General features: G+C 39.4%; 1 protein-coding gene across 7 annotated transcripts in view; it reads right to left on the bottom strand.

Annotated features, from left to right (window-relative positions):
- mark3a (MAP/microtubule affinity-regulating kinase 3a) overlaps positions 1-19,871 on the bottom strand; it is a 175,370-nt gene that overhangs the window by 148,445 nt on the left and 7,054 nt on the right. For 6 of the 7 annotated variants that reach the window (XM_063047784.1, XM_063047779.1, XM_063047737.1 and 3 more), the window contains exons 2-3: positions 19,108-19,302; positions 12,876-12,929 (exon numbers count right to left, since the gene is read on the bottom strand). In XM_063047784.1, coding sequence (XP_062903854.1) covers positions 12,876-12,929; positions 19,108-19,302 — 249 coding nt within the window. Of the gene's footprint in view, positions 1-7,730; positions 12,016-12,875; positions 12,930-19,107; positions 19,303-19,871 lie in introns of those variants that run through there. The other variant, XM_063047778.1, reaches the window with a different exon arrangement.

Here is a 19,871-nt window from a genome sequence, read left to right as displayed (position 1 = left end):
GGAATGAAGGTGTTTTATTTTATTAAATTGTTTGTTATAACAATATCTAGGCCAATACATCAACAAGACCTAAATAACTATATTATCAGATGCTGCTTGTGGGCATTTGTTATGCACAAATAAACTGCTGTATCCTTATAATAGATCACTACTTAGTGCACTACGAAGGCACAACACTGACTGTGAGGTGATTTCAGATATTCTGAATGAATGCAAGCCTCTCTTCTACCCACCAAGTCATGTGGCAATTCTTCCACCACTGGAATAGGTGAAATGCAACTGCATTTCAAGATAACAATGAGACTACAAGGTCAAGGAAAATGAACCATTTCCCAAGGCCGTTCACAAACTTTGAAACCTGAGCTTTGCCTTGTGGGCCATTTTAATTGCCTCTGATGTACTGTACGGAATTTAGCTAAATAACTGTTATTAGCTCATGATCATTACCTCTAAGTACATCCACAGGATGTGGTATTGAGGATTTGACCACAAAGATGGAGGATCAGCAAGATACAGAATTCATACAGCAACTTGCAGTCTTTGCTGAAGTACTAAATCTCCCTTCAAGGTGATAAAAGATCAAATCAGTAGAAACAAGTTCCCTTTCAAAATAAAAGAATCTTCAAAATCCACGCAGGATTCAAATGCCTTTCATATCATAAGTTCTACTCTTATAAAGATAGAAGTTAGCAAAGTTGCCTTCTTGGTCAAGACTTAAGTGAACTCTGGCACTTTAAAATATGGGATTTTCTGTTTATTTTACTATTCACTTTCAGTTATTTTCATTTTGCATTAGCATTCTTAAAATAAAATTATGCAAACACTACTTGAATGTGCATTTCCATTGAAAATGAACATTTCCTGTGCATTTCCATTGAAAATGAACATTTCCTTTACATAAGTTTATGGTAGTTTAAGATGGCACTGGTGGCACTCAGCATAGCTTTATTGTTTGCACGATTTGTTTGTTTCTTTGGGTGCTTGACAGTGGTCTTTTTTTTTAGCAACACACATCAAAGTTGCTGGCGAACGCAGCAGGCCGGGCAGCATCTCTAGGAAGAGGTACAGTCGACGTTTCAGGCCGTGACGAAGGGTCTGCTGCGTTCTGCGTTCACCAGCAACTTTGATGTGTGTTGCTTGAATTTCCAGCATCTGCAGAATTCCTGTTGTTTGCGTCTTTTTTTTACATGGGTTTCATTGTATTTCTTTGTTTTGTGGCAGCCTTTAAGGAGACAAACCTCAAGGTTGTATATAGTATACATATTTAAATAATAAATGTACTTTGAAATTTAATCAAGTAATCAGATACTAACTTGAATTTATCTACATATGCATGCATTAAGGGGCTACCAGTTTATGTTAACTGTTATTAAAACTCGGTTTTGATCCATCTGGATTGTAGCAATTCAATGCCGGCACAACTATTCACAAAGTGGATTCCTGACAAGATTACAAAAAAATTAATACTTCATCACAATTTGAGTCTTTTTAATTTTCAAAACTTAATAGGTTATTCTAATAGTTTTTACAAAACTAATTGTATGAGTTTTAGGATATTTCTTAATCAAAGAAAACTACAAGGTAGCTCTCATCTTTGACAGAAAGTAAAGGTCCAGCCTTAGCTTTATTTCCTATCCAAGGCTCTCAGGACATTCATGGCAGAGAGCTCCATATGTACGTCAATGCCCAGTCAACTCTGAGGCCTTGATAAACACCTTCCAAAGACAGTGGGATGTCTGTGCCAGATATTCCTGAGTGGAGAATAAACATCAGGAGACCTAATCCTGCTCAATTTGGCCTAATTCATAAATATTTAGAACAAAAATGTTAAGACTCAAAATCTTAGTTCTCAAAAGCAAGTTTGAAGTTCCCTTATAATTGAAGCTGCGAGCAATCAATGACAGTTACAATGGATGTGTGGGGTAAGTCATATCTAACTATTAAGTGAATTTTTTGTGGAGGAAAAGACACCATGCACGTACGTAATCTGTGCATTTCAGCTAGTGGCAGGAAGCAGAGGGTAATATTACCAACACACATCAAAATTGCTGGCAAACGCAGCAGGCCAGGCAGCATCTCTAGGAAGAGGTACAGTCGACGTTTCAGGCCGAGACCTTTCGTCAGGACTAACTGAAGGAATAGTGAGTAAGAGATTTGAAAGGGGGAGGGGGAGGGGGAGATCCAAAATGATAGGAGACGACAGGAGGGGGAGGGATGGAACCAAGAGCTGGACAGGTGATTGGCAAAGGGGATATGAGAGGATCATGGGACAGGAGGTCCAGGGAGAAAGACAGGGGATGAAGGGGAACCCAGAGAATGGGCAAGGGGTATAGTCAGAGGGACAGAGGGAGAAAAAGGAGAGTGAGAGAACGAATGTGAGTATAAAAATAAATAACGGATGGGGTACGAGGGGGAGGTGGGGCATTAGCGGAAGTTAGAGAAGTCGATGTTCATGCCCTCAGGTTGGAGGCTACCCAGACGGAATATTAACAGGTGCTTTTATTACTGGAAACTTTTAACATTAAAGCCACCTACAAGTAGTAATAAAAATCAAAGTCATTGAGATAGATTTTAAACTGGAGGATGTAAACTGTGTGTGGTTAGCCAGAAAACTGCAAAAAGAATTTAATCCACAGAAAGTTTATATAGAGTGTAAAGATTTTGAGCAAAAGATCAAAAAGGTTCCTTTACTATTTCTTCTAGGTCTAACAAGGTGCCTTCACTTCCTAGCATTTGATAGAGGTTGTTTCATTCACAACTCACTTGTCTGCTCTTCCATTTCCATGGATTACTGAGTCATAATGCACTTTCAACCACAGGACTTGCAACACTTTATCAAAAGTTCAAAATTATCAAAATGCATATGTGTCACCATATACTACCCTGAGATTCATTTTCTTGAGGGCATTCATAGTAAATACAAAACACAGCAGGATCAATGAAAAATTGCACACAAGTGATGGACAAAAAACCATTGTGCAAAAAGAGTGTTGAAATACAAAAAAAAGTAATAAATAATCAATAAATATCAAGAGCTCAAGTTGTAGAGGAATTTAAAGTTGCTGACCCTCCCTACCTCTGATCCCCAATGATTCCTGGCTTATGGACCTCCATTTTACTCCTGCGGCCAATAATCAGCTCTTTGGTTTTGCTGACCGAGTGAGAAGTTGTTGTGGCACCATTCAATCAAATTTTCAATCTCCCTATGTGCTGATTTGTCATCACCTTTGATTCAGTCCACAAAGTTCACACTTCAAAAGTAAATTTATAATGAAAGTGCATACATGTCACCATATGCAACCAAGATTCATTTTCTTGTGGGCATATTCAATAATCCAATAACCATAACAGAATCAATGAAAGACCACACCAACCGGACAACTAGTGTGCAAAAGACAACAAACTGTGCAAATACAAAAAAAAATAATAATAATACTAATAATAAGTATCAAGAATATGAGATGAAGTGTCCTTGAAATTGTGCCCATAGGTTGTGGAAACAGTTCAGTCATGGGGCAAGTGAGGTTATCCCTCTGGGTCAACAACCTGATGGTTGAAGGGTAATAACTGTTCCTGGACCTGCTGGTGTGAGAACTGAGGCTCCTGTACAACGTTCCCAATGGCAGCAGCAATCTGGGTGGTGGGGATCCCTGATGATGAGTGCTGCTTTCCTGTGACAACACTCTGCAGGTATGCTCAATGGTGGGGAGGGCTTTATCCGTGATATACTCGGAAATATCCACTACCTTTTGTAGGATTTGCTGTTCAAGAGCATTGGTGTTTCTATACCAGGCTGTGATGCAGCCAGTCAATATACTCCCTATTACATATCTATAGAAATTTGTCAAAGTGTTAGATGTCATGCTGAATCTTCGCAAACTTCTAAGGAAGTAGAGGCATTGTTGTGCTTTCTTCATAATTGGACTTGCGTCCTGGACCCAGGACCGGCAGTAAGATGGGATCAGAGCTTTCATTTCTTCCCTATCCATTGCCAGGATCTAAACTCTTGAGGTGACAGTGATTCATTCTTCCTTCATCTGATGTACTGCATTCAGGTTCACGTACGGTCTTATCTACATTCATGCCGAGAAATACAGCATGAGAATAGCCCTTCAGTCCAATTGGCCAAAGCCGAGCATAACATTCTCTCTGCTAGTCCCAGTAGCCTGCACTTGAACCATAACTCTCGGAGCAAACCCGCCCCCCCACCCCCCCATGTATCTATCCAGATGCCTCTTAAATGTTGCAATTGTACCCACCTCTCTGGCAGCTCACTCCAGGAACTTACTACCCTGTGTGTAAAGAAGTTACCTCTCAAATCTCTACCCCCTTACCTTGTATCTGGGCTTTCTAGTTTTGTACTCCCAATCCTGGGGAAAAGCTATGATTGTCCACCTCACTCACACCCCTCATTCTCCTGTGCTTCACAGAATTAAGATTCAGTATCTCCCTACAATTCAGAGGTGTTCTAGTCCAAATAGCATCCTCGTCAATCTCTTCTGTACCATATCCAGCTTGACAATGTCGTTCCTGTAACAGGGTGATCAAAACTGTACACTACTTCAGGAGCAGCTTCACCAAAATGCATCACCTCACGCTTATCTATGGTGAAATCCATTTGCCATTCAACAACCTATCTCCCCAACTCATGAAAGACTCCTTGCAAATTCTTGTAACCTGCTTCACTGTCAACAAGACCTCCCTAACGTAATTATCATTAGCAAACTTGCTAATCAACCCTTGGGCACCCCACTAGCTGCAGGCCTCCTACCAGAGAATTAACCTTCAACCATCACCCTCTGCTTCCCATCGACAAAACAATTCTGAATCAACCTTGTGAGCTTCCTGAATCTCATCTAACCTAACCTTCCAGATCAACCTACCATGTAGGACCTTGATAAAGGCTTCAAGTCCATACAGATGACATCCAAGGCCCTGCCTTCATCTGTCCCCTTAGTTACCTCTTCAAAGATGCACTCCAATGATGAATCCAAACACAGACAGGGTGATTGCCTGTGCAGCACTGCACTTACTTTGCAGAAGTGACCTTGAATTTCTGATTTCTCCATCTTACTCACTCCTATCTGTCTGTGATCTCCTACAATGAGGCTCAAACTGTTCTTCTTGAGGAGTGACACTTCATCTTCTGTTTGGGCACGTTACAGTCTTCAAGGCCTGTCTTACTCTCTCAATGATACTTCTCCCCAACATATTCTGCAATTGAAATGATATGTTTTTCCTTTATCCTCCATTCAAACTAAGAATTGTGAAACTAAAGCATTAACTGCTGTTTATTCGCTACAGCTGCTTAACCAGCTGAAATTTCCCAACATTTTCTATGTGGAGTGATTTGCACACAAAATCACTGGTTGCTTGTTTATGTGTAGTTTGTCATAAATTCCATTGTATTTCTTTACTTTCCTGTGGATTTGAATACAGGAGCACAGATGTGTTGATCCAGCTGGGCCAGGTAGAAGATTTTAGATCTAGAGGTATAGGTTCAGGTTCTTCCAGCCCAAAGAGTCCATGCTGCTCAATTACACCCATGTGACCAATTAACCTACTAACCCACACATCTTTGGAATATGGGAGGAAACTGCAGCACCACGGGGTCACGGAGAGAACGTACAAACTCCTTACAGACCGTGGTGGGACTGATTCTAGGTCACTGGCGCTGTAATAGTGATACACTACTGTGCCGCTCCAAATGTACAGCTGAAGATTCCTTAATGCTTGTGATAAAGCAAATGCAGGGAAGACTCGTCAGATTAATTTCTGGGACAGCGGGTTTCCTACATAAAAACAGATTAAGCAGACTGGCTTTATGCTCTATCAAATTCGGAAGAAGTGTACAAAGTGCTTACAGAGCTTAACCAGGTAAAAGTCCAGCTTCAGGGCTCAGTCTTAAAATAAGGCATCAGGACAGAGAACAAATTGGTTCATGAAGAGGGCAGTGAATCTTTGAAATCCTCTGATCAATGGATAGAGTGCCAAAATTATAATTTAAGTATCTAAGCCACATCTGAGACATTTCAATATAGTGTTGTGACCATGATGGAAGTCACTGGAGAGACACTGAAGCTGGTGATACAGAAGTCTTTATTCATCACAAAAAGCAGGCATTCTCATGGAGACCCGCTCAAAGTAGAGTCTCACAAACTCAAAGTACATCACATTGTTATACCCTTAATTTTCTATTATACCCTCTCTATTTAAGGGGCTGCATGGTAGCATTGCAGTCAGTGCAACAGTATTACGGCACCAGTGATCCAGGTTCAATTCCCGCTGCTGTCTGTAAGGAGTTTGTACATTATCCTTGTGACCATGTGAGTTTCACCTGGGTGCTTTGAGTTTCCTCCCACATTCCAAAGGCGCACAGGTTAGTAGTTAAATTGGTTGCACAAGTATATCTGGGCAGCTTGGGCTTGCTGGGCCAGAAGGGCCTGTTACTGTACTGTATCTCTAAAATTAAAAAATAAAAGATCAAAGGTAACAGTCAGTGATTGAATACAATTTAAATAGTTACAATGACATTGTTTACTTCAATTCTTTGGGTTGACAATGCTTCCTTGAAGTTGTATATCTACAGTGGAGGTGGTGGGGGGGGATATCTCTAAATGTTCCTTTGCTGGTACAAGCCAATTAATTGCAAGCTTCTTTGAACCTGTTGACAATGATGTATATTACTGAAACCCATCACTCAAACCCTGGATTGATTTAAGCCAATAAACTCAACCCCACTGACGTAACATTTGGCTGATGCACATGCAAACATCTCATGGTCATTGTTTTGCAAACCATATCTCTTAGCCTGTGGGGCAGTCTGTGCTCCACAGACATAGCAGAAGTGCGTTTTTAACTTCAATTTAATGCTTCCAATTTACATTACAAACTGAAGACTGGTTTGTTCTTAAATTAATCTCTACTATATTCATAAAACTCCAGAATACTTCCCAACACAAATAAAGCACAGCATAAGAATAGGCCCTACAACCCACCTTGCCTATGGTATCCACATGCTGACAAACTAATCCTATCGGCCTGCAGATGGCCCGTATCCCTGCCTGTTCACACGCGCTTCTACCACCTTCCCTTGCACTGCGTTCCAAGCATCTACCACTCTGTAAATATACTTGCTTATAAATCTTCTTTAAAATTCCCCCCTCCCCCACCTTAAAGCTACACCACCTAGCATGACATTTCCTTCCCGGGGAAAATAGATTAATCAATATGTCTCTCAATTTTAAACTTTTGTTAGCATGCATTTCAGCAACCAACACACCAGTAAATGCATTCCAACTTTGTTCAACCTCTCAGCTTGCAAAAAATTTACTTATAATTCTTTACTTCTGCCAAAAATGACATGATCTGTAAAATCTATTTTTTGCTGATAACTTCCTTTGTATTAGTCATGAATTCAGATTTATTTTGTTGTAGTGGATCATTTTCTTGGAGAACACATTCTGAAAATACTTTCAAGATGATCTGCTCAGACTGTGGCACGGTACCTATGGTCAATGGTACTTGCTGCTGGTGTTAAAAGAATGTCCTTGATGAGACCATCCTCTTTTCCAGCACCTGTTGCTATCAGGTGTCAGTTCAAATGCATCCAAATACATTCAGCAATCAAATGTCACTAAGTTAACTGAACAGCCAATCACAGTAGAGAATCCTTAAGAATGGACATAAAAGGGAAAAACTGCAATTTTTAACCAATGTTTAAAGTATGGTGCTAATTAAAGAATGGAACAAGTTTGATTAATGTATCAAAAACATCAACATTTTTTGAACAATTTCCTTTAATTTTTAAAATTATGTTGCAGGGAAGTTTACATAACAATGTATTTTTTAAACATCTTAAATTTAGAAACTTTAATCCAGATCTTGTATAACTGACTGTGTGAACGAAGAAAGCTTCCAAACTGCAAGATTTTCAAAAAAAAATAATACTTGGCAATTTGATAGGTTCTAAATTTGTTGCTTGGTTCCATATGACAGCCAGTTCCAATTTATGTGAGAAAAATCTAAAAGCATAGTCCCCAGTGTGTTGATTAATCATTTCCCATCAATTCTGTTGGAGAAGGCAACCAAGAGCATTTCTGGAGGAGGTCTGAATTACTTCTTGTGCACATTAGCCACATTTGAACTCAGTGCAGTATTTATTCCTACATCTATTCCTCTTGTGCAGTATTTATAGTCAATCACATTGCTGAAAATGGCTGTACAGGTGTCCTCTGCTTTTCGAACATTCACTTTACAAAACCTCACTGTTACGAAAGACCAACATTAGTTCCCTGTTTTCGCTAACAGAAGGTGTTTTCACTGTTACGAAAAAAGGCAGTGCGTGGAAAAAGCAGCGCACGAAAAAAATCAGCGCGCGCCCCGAGCAGCCGCTCTTCCCCAGGAATTGGAACAGCATTCTCGCCGGCATTGCTTAAACACGTGCCTGTGAGCATCCGTTTGCAAGATGGTATCGGAAAAGCCTAAAAGAGTTCGTAAGGGTGTTACACTTAGCGTAAAACTGGACATAATTAAGCGTTTCGATCGTTGTGAACGGAGTAAGGACAAAGTGAGTTTGGCTTGTGGAAGCTGACGAAGATGATGTTGAAGAGGTTTCGGCATCCCATGACCAAGAACTGATAGATGACGAGCTGATGCAATTGGAAGAGGAAAGGATAACAATCGAAACCGAATGCAGTGGAGAACGGACCGAAAGTGACTGCGTGAGGTTTTCGCTGCAATGATAAAGTACGACTTTAATTTTGAAAGGGTACATTGGTTTAGGGCATATTTGCAAGATGGTTTGAGTGCTTACAAAGAACTGTATGATAGAGAAATGCGCGAGGCTGAGCAGTCAAGCAAGCCTTCCACATCAGCCACAGCAGACGACGAACCTCGACCTTCGACATGGAGGCAGGCAGACATAGAAGAAGATGACCTGCCTATCCTAATGGAAACAGATGACGATGAGATGACACCCCAGTGTCCCACCACCATTAATGGACCAAATGGATTTCTAGAAAAATTTAAGATTCGCTGTAGCTTTTCATTCCTTACATAATTAATCAAAACAACTGAACTTAAAATTAAGAGGGATCTTGGGGTCAGAGTCCATAGGACACTCAAAGCTGTTATGCAGGTCGACTCTGTGATTAAGAAGGCATACGATGCATTGGCCTTCATCAATCGTGGGATTGAATTTAAGAGCCGAGAGGTAATGTTGCAGCTAGCTAGGACCCTGGTCAGACCCCACTTAAGAGTACTGTGCTCAGTTCTGGTCGCCTCACTACAGGAAGGACATGGAAACCATAGAAAGGGTGCAGAGGAGATTTACAAGGATGTTGCCTGGGTTGGAGAGCATGCCTTATGAGAATTGGTTGAGTGAACTTGGCCTTTTCTCCTTGGAGCGACAGAGGATGAGAGGTGACCTGATAGAGGTGTACAAGATAATGAAAGGCATTGATCGTGTGGATAGTCAGAGGCCTTTTTCCCCAAGGCTGAAATGGCTAGCACAAGAGGGCACAGTTTAAGGTGCTTGAAGTAGGTATAAAGGAGATGTCAGGGGTAAGTTTGTTAGTTTGTTTTTTTTTTGGTGAGTGTGTGAAATGGGCTGCTGGTGGCAGTGGTGGAGGCAGAAACAATAGGGTCTTTTAAGAGACTCCTGGATGGGTACAAGGAGCTTAGAAAAATAGAGGGCTCTGGGTAAGCCTAGGTAATTCTAAGGTAAGGACACGTTCAGCACAGCTTTGTGGGCCACAGGGCCTGTATTGTGCTGTAGGTTTTCTATGTTTCTATGTTTTTTTGCCAATAATTTCAATCTATGATCTGTGACGTACATTCAACATGAAAGAAAACATCCTGTTGCTAAATGCAAAATGTTCTTATCAATATTAATCTGGTAAGCCTATGTACTTTCCAAAACCAGATTGAAATCAATTTAAGTGTCGCTAAGATGCCTATCTACCACCTTCAAAAATGCAAATCAAGGAATTGAATATTCAATTTAAGTCAATGTCCTTTATCAATCTGTTAAAATTAGTAGAATTTTATTTATACCCCCCACCTTCTAATGCTGTTTCTCCCAAAATGTAGCATTTCCCATTAACACCATATTCGGCCGCTCCAAAATGATATCGTAATTGTAAGTAGGGGCCGTGCACAATCCTGATTTGATAGAGACAGACGTGAGAAGCACGGAGGAACATCTGGAGAAACTTCTGAAATGCCCGCTTCGCTGCCGCTGCTACTGTGCAATTGAGAATCTCCGGAGGGGAAGGCCCCAGATCCTCAGCTTTGCCTGTTGCCGGGGCCGAGGTCGAAGCGCTCGGCAGAGATGGCGCTCGGTGTCAGAAGCTCGAAGTTTTCGGATGGACTCAAGAGTCGGCTGTGGTCGGGTGCTTCCAGGGTGCTGCATCAGCAAGTTTGCGGCGCTGGAGGTTCATGGCAGGGAGAGTTTTTTTTTCTTCCTTCTACCGTCTGCATGAGATGATGGGTCTTTCGAGAGACATTGAGACTTTTTCTTTACCGTGCCCATGGTCTGTTCTTTATCAAATTATGGTATTGCTTTGCACTGTTGTAACTGTATGTTATAATTATGTAGTTTTTGTCAGTTTTTCAGTCGGTTTGTCTTGTGTTTCTGTGATATCATTCTGGAGGAACATTGTATCATTTCTTAATGCATGCATTACTAAATGATAATAAAAGAGGACTGTGTGTCCTCATAATCTAATCTAAAAATCTAATTCGGTCAGGGGCTTGCTCGTTTCACAAATCCACCCACATCCGATCAGTAAACGAACAGCTGACATGAAATTCAGAGGTGTTATTAATAGTAAGGATGGTAAGACCACAAGATGTAGGAGCAGAATTAGGCCATTCAGCTCATTGAGTCTGCTTTGCCATTCTATCATGGTTGATTTATTATCCTCCTAAAGCCCATTCTCCTGCCTTCTCCCTGAACCCAAGACACCCTTCCTAATCAAGAATCAACTTCTGCTTTAAATATACCCAATGAATTGGCCTCTACAGCCTCCTGTGGCAATCAATTCCACAGATTCACCACCCTCATCTCTGCTCAAAAGGGACATTCTTGTATTCTGAAACTACGCCCTCTGGTAATTCTGCCATGGTTGGTCCTAAACCCAACTGCGAAGAGAGCTGAGTATGGTGTTAGCAACACCATCACATAAAAACCCAGAGTTACAGAAACATCAACAAAAGTTTCAAAGAACTCATCCCCAAGAGAGGAAGGATCTTCAAAGATGGGCTACACCCGAGGATAAACTGAAAGATTGGCCCAGGGCAGAGGACTCTAGCAAGTTGCTGTTGGTAGCCTCTGCCCTAGTAAAAGTGATGAATCCTTCCCATGTCCACTCTATCTGGGCTTTGCAAAATTCAATAGGTTTCAATGAGATTCCCCCCCAGTCCTTATAAATTCTAGCAAGCACAGACTAGACATCAAATGCTCTTCATATATTAACCCTTTCATTCCTCATTCCTGGGATCATTCTTGCAAGCCTTCTCTGGACCCAATGACAGCACATCCTGTCTTAGATAAGGGGTTCAGCATATTCCAGGCATGGTCTGACCAACGCCTCGTCGTAGGTTACAAGGAGATCTTGATCAGTTAAGGAAATGCTAGGACACTAGGAAGTGTAATGGAAAAGAGGAAGGAAATAATGAGCAAAGTCAATAGAAAAATTACACAATGTTAAAGATGGTGCAGAAAAGAACTGAGAACAATATATGTACACAAATATCCTTGTAGATGGCAAAGACAGCTGAGAAGGGTATTTTAAAAAACATACAAAATCCCTGGTTTTATTAATAAACAATACAAAGTTACAATGATCTTTAATAAAACACTGTTTAGCCTCAACCAGATATTAATGTTCATTTCTGGGTAGTCTTCAGGAAGTTTAGCAGGGCTTCACTCTTTCAGATATTTGCTAGATAGATTCAAGAGTTAAAGGACTTCAATTATGTGATAGACTGGAGAAGTAATGGTAGAAATGTCTAAAAGCACAAACAAATTAGAGTAAATTAGAAACTGTCTCTAGTAACAGGAAGATTTATCACCAGAGGTACTGATTTAACTTCTATTAATCATTAAATGCAATATCTAAAAGGATGATGAAATTAGATTCAATAACTTTTGAAAGAAAATTGGATAAAAATTAAATGAAAAATAACTAAAACCCTAAAGTTTTATGGTTTTTAGCCAAAGAGTGGGACCTACTGGATAGCTCCATAGTAAAGGAAACAGAATTTTAGGCTAATATTCCACTTGGTTTTATCTTAAACCTTTATAAATATTATATTGCAAGTTTGAACACCCAACTACTTATAAGTTATACATCAAAATACTAAGCAATTACAAAAACAGATGAAAATATATGTCGTACAATAAAACACATTAAAATTAAATTGCCTTTCTGAATATTGCTATTTCAGGTAAGGGCAAAGGTTTTCTGTTTTCATTAGATTTGTTTTAAGGGCACAGCCATAGTTCAATGGTTGTTTCAAATTTCTCTGCTTGCATAATGAGCTATACATGAATGAAACAAACAAGTTCCTATATTCAACCTTCAGAAAACACATTCATTTCCCACCATGACTTTAATTGTTTTATATCAATAGTAAGCTGCTGGAATGCAGCAATCTTGGTTTTATCGTTTTTTCCCCAAATAAAGTATTGCAAAAAAAGTTTAATGGTTATCTTAAGTAACCATGTTTCACACTTTGAAACTCACCTAAATTCACACCCTGCACCAAATTATATTCACAGTTTACACCAAATCACAATAAAATATTGAAGTACTAACAGATCTAAGGGAATTTAAACAAACGTTTCCAAAATAACTAAACTTCCCTACCTTTTGCAAACTTGTAGGATTCAGCTGTGTTTTGTCGATAATTTTTATTGCAACCTAGAAGAACCAAATTTAGAAATGAGCAACGTCTCCTTTTTTAAAGTAACCAGAGTTATTTGATTAGTCTATGTAAATCAAAATGCATAAAATCTTTTTGTCGGTCTTGAAATATGTAGACATGTTCTGATGTTCATGAACTACTTAATATCCAAATTTTAATCCAGATAAAACAAACTTATCTTTCAAATAACAATATTAACTATATCACAGCAGGAAGTAGTAGCATTACTATGCCACATTGCAATTTTAATTCAGTAAAGGGCATCAAACAAGGATGTGTAGTGATAATTGTCAATAGCACAAAATATCTAAGAGAAATAAAATTATGGTCAAAGATTTTGGTAACAATAGAATTAGTTAGTTCATGAAAAAATGAATTAATTACAGCATTAAATTAAATGCAGATACATTTAAAGTATTGCACACAAAATAAACACCTAAAGTGGGAAACAATTCTTGAACAAAAGTATTCCTATTTACAAATTATACCAAAGTTTTGTGATATATTTAGACTACAATAATATCACTTTACAAAAAAGCTGCAACTCCGTATCAGCACTTGTGAACTAGATAGGTAACAACAGGAAACACTAGTACACTATGCTATTTAACCTTGATGTAAGGAACATTATCAATTCTGTTCCCTTTATTTCCACATCCAAGTTAAACTTAAATGCTCAATTTCTGCTTCAACCATTATCATGAAAATATATACAATTGTTTTTGTTATAAAGCTTTTATATATAAACTTGTAAATACATTTTAACCACACAATGAAAGCAGTTACTACTTTTAATTTAACACACAATGCCAGTAATGGATAATAATACCTTCCTCATACTTGCACTCTACTAATGAAAATCAAAAATTCGCACATACTGGAAATCTAAACTGAAAACCCATAATTATGGAGGTCAAGCAGCATCTATAGAAAGAGAAATAGTTGAAGTTGAAGCCCCTTATCATAACCAGGAAAGGGAGAAAGCAAGGTAGATTTTAGTAGCTGAGGAATGTGCAGAATAAAGGGAATCTCTCTGATATGGTAATGTGGCATTTGGATTAGATTAGATGATACTTTTCGATTGCTGAATGCAAAGATGTGGGATATGCCAGTAGACCAAACAATACCAACAGAAACAAAATCTGAGCAAAATAATAGCTGGGTTATTGGCAAAAATAGCCATATGATACAGACAAAAAAAGTGATACAGACAAAAAGAACAGGTTACCAACAGTCAGAAAATTTGACATTGAGTCCAGAAGGCTGCAACGTACCTAGATGAAAAGAAATGAGGATTTGTCCCTCAAATAGGGGACTCTCATAACAAAGTAGGAGGCTGAAAACTGACAGGGCAAAGTGGCAATAGGAATGGGACCAGAAATTCAAGTGCATGGTAACCTGTAGACTGAAAGCAGAATCTCTACGAAGTTGCATTTGATTTCTCCAACATCAAGACCACACTGTGAACACTGAATGCAGTAAGCTAGAACATAGAATAGTACAGCACATTATAAGCCCTTCAGCCCATTATGTTATGCCAATCTTTTTACCTATTCCAAATATCAACTGAACCTTCCATTTTTCTTTCATCCATGTGCTTATCTATGAGTGGCTTAGATTTCCAAAATATATCTATCTGTCTCTACCATCACCCCTAGCAGTATGTTCCATGCATTTACCATTCTGTAAAAAACCTACCTCTGACATCATCCCATCATACTTTCCTCCAATCACCTTAAAACTATGCCCTCTCATATTAGTCATTGCTGACCTGGAAAATAGGCACTAGCTGTTCACTAAGAATGCCTCTTATCATCTTTTACACTTCTATCAAGGTACCTCTCATCCTCCTTCACTCCAAAGATAAAAGCCCGAGCTCACAACCTATCCTAATAAAATATGGGTGCTCTAATCCAGATAGCATCCTCGTAAGTCTCCTCTACACCCTCTCTAAAGCTTCCACATCCTTCCTATAATGAGGTGACCAGAAACTGAACACAATACTCCAAGTGTGATCTAACCAAAGTTTTATAAAGCTGCAACATCACCTCGTGACTCTTGAACTCATTCACCCAACTAATGAAGGCCAAAACACCATACACTTTCTTAATCACTCTATTAACTTGTGTGGCAACTTTCAAGGATCTATGGACATGGACCCAAAGATCCTTCTGCCACCACTTGCCACTTCTCAAACCAGCTCTGCATCCTATCCCGCTGTTACCTACGACAACCTTCTACACTATCTACAAAACAAGCAACTTTCTCGTCATTTGCAAACTTATGAACCACCTTCCACTTCCTCAAACAAGTAATTTATAAAAATGACAAAGACCAGGAGTCACAAAATAGATCCCTGAGGAACACCACTGGTCAGTGAGTTAATCAGAATACTACCCAAGCCAATTCTGAATCAACGCAAACCAAGTTCCCCCGGATAGCATGCCTCCTGACTTTCTGAATAAGCCTTCCAGTTAGAACTTGTCAAGCACCTTGCTAAAATCCATGTACACTGCTCTAACTTCAGTTTGTTTTGTCACCGCCTCAAATTCAATCAGGCTCATGAGACACAACCTGCCTCTCACAAAGCCATGCTGACCATCCCTAATCAGACTATGCTTCTTCAAACGCATAAATCTTGTCTCCGGATTGGAAGAAAGGCAAGTGAATTACTGCTTCACCTCTATTGCTTGGTCACTTGATGCTGGAATAGGAAGAGATGAAGACTGTGCTGCTGCATCTCTTGCAATCACATGGGCAAGTACCACAAGAGGGGGAATGATAGGAGACAATGGAAAATTAAAACAGGTAGTGAAATGAATGATCCCTTCAAAATGCTGAAAGGGGACATAAGAAGAATGTGTCTGGTGGTGTAATCCTGCTGGAGTGATAAAAACTGCAAAGGATGATTCACTGAATGCTGAGATTGCTTGGAAGATGATGAGAAACAGGGAAACTGTTCTTGCTCCATTCAGGAGGAGAGGGGTTGAGAGCAGAATTTTGGGAAACAGGCAAGATGTAGTCTTGGGCTCCACCCACTATAGGAAGGGGAAATCATGGCTCAGTAAAAGGAAAGCATTGCAGAGATACCTGCACATATATGTTCATTGCCTAAGCAAAGGCATCACAAGAACAGAGAAAATAAAATGATATCCTTACAGATGGCAATGTGGGAAGTATAGTCACAATAGCTATGAGAATCTGTGGCCTTGTACAGGATGTTTGATGCTAGCATATCCCAAGATAACAGAAATTCAGAAAGGGAAGAAAGTAGTTAGATGGACCACATTAAGTTAAAAGTAGATTGCACAGAATATTTTGCTGCTGAATTAAGAGGAGAGAGAACAAATTAATATTTAACCTCAGCCTTTCATACTGAATTTATGCAGTGCAAAAAAAATATATTTTAAGGTGACTTCTTCCTACACTCTGTCCGCCAGAGAAAGCAGGATCTCTCAGTGGCCACACATTTTAATTCCACGTCCCATTCCCATTCTGATATGTCTATCCACGGCCTCCTCTACTGTCAAGATGAAGCCACACTCAGGTTGGAGGAACAACACCTTATATTCTGTCTGGGTAGCCTCCAACCTGATGGCATGAACATTGACTTCTCAAACTTCCGCTAATGCCCCACCTCCCCCTTGTACTCCATCTGTTATTTATTTATATACACACATTCTTTTTCTCTCTCTCTCTCCTTTTTCTGTCCATCTCACTATACCCCTTGCCCATCCTCTGGGCTTTTCCCCCCCTCCCCCTTTTCTTTCTCCCTAGGCCTCCTGTCCCATGATTCTCTCATATCCATGTCCAGCTCTTGGCTCCATCCCTCCCCCTCCTGTCTTCTCCTATCATTTCGGATCTCCCCCTCCCCCTTTCACTTTCAAATCTCTTACTAGCTCTTCTTTCAGTTAGTCCTGACGAAGGGTCTCCGCCCGAAACATCGACTGTACCTCTTCCTAGAGATGCTGCCCGGCCTGCTGCGTTCACCAGCAACTTTTATGTGTGTTGCTCTTCAATTTCATACGTTTATTTCCAATACTCCACAATGGCAGAAGTTTTGTGTGTACCTTCTTGGAAAGTCAAGGGCCATCAGAATATATTAGTACACTAGAAGTACTCAACAAGTCAAGTGGAATGAGAGAATTATGATTTCAGGTCAAATAAAAACAGGAAAAGCTAGAAATCCACAAGCTTAAAGTTGCAGAGAAGTAGAAAGATTAAAAGAAATGTCAGTAGAAGAGTGCAGACCCAGAAAGTGAATGACATATAGTGGAGGCACTAGGTGAGAGAGTGAAAGCTTACTAATCACAGTTGAATACTGCAGATACTAGAAACCTGAAATAAAAAAGAATGCTGGAAATACTCAGCATATCAGGCAAGTAAAGACAGAAAATAAAACAATATTGTTTCAGGCTTGTGTTTCATTAGTAATTATTTCAACAGAATGTACTGTTGCCCTTCCAAAACTGGAGAAACCAACTGCAAGTTCAAGACCCATTTGAACTTTTTTTAAATTCCACACCTCGTTAACAGCCTTGCCCTTAACAATCTACTGTCTAATAAACCTTTTCGGGCTTCAAGCCGGGTACAGGTATCGATTACAATCAACGTTTTTTTAATGACAAACTCTGCCATCTTCTTCAGGGATTATAATGTCGGTTATAATCAATATTTGTACCCAGCTTGAAGCCCAAGAAGAGTTATTATTCATCATAAACGCTAGGAAAGCACTAGATCCTTTCAGTCTACTGTCTCTTTAAATTTGATTCAAGGTACAATACTTCATAATTGGCAGGGCTAAACCCAATCTGCCATTTCTCTACCCATTTCTGCAACTGATCTATATCCCACTATATTCTTTGCAAGTCTACTATGCTACCCACAATGCCATTAATCTTCAGATCACCTGCAAACTTACTAACCCACCCATCCACATTTTCATCCAGGTCATTGTATACACATCACAAACAGCAGAGGTCCCAGTACCAATGCTTGTGGAATACCAGTAATCACAGACCTAAATCAATAACTTGTCTTTCCTTTCCAATCAGATGTTGGCCAATGAGCAAACTATTCCTAGTCACTGTATACCAACATCGACCAAGAAATTAATTTTAGACTTCAAGAAGAGGAAGTTGGAAGAACATGCACCAATCCTCTACTTCATTGGGAGTTCATATCATCAGGAGATTTGGTACGTCACCAAAGACTCTACAGATGTACAGTAGAGACCACTCAGACTGCATCACCACCTGATATGGCATCTCCAATGCACAATATTACAAGGGGCTGCAGAGAGATGGAGAATCAGCCAGTTCCTTCATGGGCACAGCCCACCCCACCATCCAGCACATCTTCAAGAGGCAGTGTTGCAAGACAGCATCCATCACTAAGCACCCTCACCATCTAGGACATACCCTCTTCTCAGTACGAGTTCATTCAGCAGCCTTAAGACCCGCACTCAATGATTCAGAAACAACCTCTTTCCTTTTGTCATCAGATTCCTGACTGGTCCATGAATCCGTGAACCTCATTATTCCTTTCTTTTTGCACTATTTTGTAGTTTATAGTAATTTTATGTATTTGCATGACACAGCTGCTGAAAATCAAATTTCATACCATTTAAAACAATGGTAATAAACCTGCTTCTGAATTTCATTTATATTTCAGCTTTTCAACATCTACAATGTTATGCTTGTTGTATTTTGTACTGTATTGCAGCTTTTGCTTTATTTTCCCTCTCCTCTTTACTTATTTGCATCCCCAGTAGGCAAATAATCTAAAATAAGCTAGCTTTTATCAATCCTTTTGGTCAACACTCTCAGTAAAAGCTTTAGTCATTCAATCTCTCTTTGACTCCACCCTATCATAGACATTCTTCTCCACCCGCTCCTTTCTCTGCAAATTAAATCATATTTATTTTCTAAACTTTCCTCAATTCTGACCAACTGTCACTGAGCTGAACCATTCACCCTATTTTTCTCTCCACTGGTATTTTCCGCATCCTATGTTTTCAAGTTAGAATACAAACAGCTGCAATTTTTCTTTTGTTCTTCTACAGAAAAGAGCTACATGTACTATTACATTTTTTCGTGTTGACTTGAGATCATTAAGTCATAATTCAAACGTATGAACAAATGAAAGAATAAATAATTTTGCATATTAATTTACCTCTCTTCCGGTGAGGATGTGTCTAGCCAGCTTTACCTTGGCAAAGTTTCCCTTGCCTATAGTTTTCAAGAGCCTATAATTTCCTATGTGTGGCTGTTCATCAGCACAACATGTAATCGAATTACGGCATCGTGCTCCCCCAGAGCGGGCTGACCGAGAAGAAACTTCTGAACGGCCATCCATATGTGAAGTGTGCTGAAATGAAGTATAAAAAGATATTAATGTCTTAGCAGTTACAAATCCATTTCATGATCAAAGTGTGTATATATTTTACACACATATACATATTCCACTGTTGATATACATATATACCATGAAATCGATGCATTTTAATGCAACAAACCTCAACTCGGGTTAACATGTCTAAAGTTGAGCTTTTGTGCTCTACAGACATGGAGCAATTTAAAATACATGCAATAGGGGGCAGAAAGCAAAATCTGAAGAAACCAAGAAAGTTTATGGCGATATTTAAACACTAAGTGATGGTTAAGGTTAAAAGTCTCAGTAAAAGTTTCTGAATTCCAGAGGTTCAGTCCGTAACAGCATTAAAGTATCAGAGGTTAAAGCAGTACTAGAGATCCTGGAAGAACTCAGCGAATCCAACAGCAAATGTGGAAAAATAAGCTGGTTAACATTTCAGGCCAAAGACTCTTCATAAGAACTTCTGATGAAGCACCTTTAACCAAAATGTTATTCCAACATATCTGTTTTTGTTTCAGATTCAGGACAATGATATTATGTAGATCTAAAATTAATAGGAGGCT

Source organism: Mobula hypostoma, chromosome 1, assembly GCF_963921235.1.
Source record: "Mobula hypostoma chromosome 1, sMobHyp1.1, whole genome shotgun sequence".
Lineage (NCBI taxonomy): Eukaryota > Metazoa > Chordata > Chondrichthyes > Myliobatiformes > Myliobatidae > Mobula > Mobula hypostoma.
Note: the sequence above shows the minus strand (reverse complement) of the source record. Positions and strands in the feature narration are given on the sequence as shown.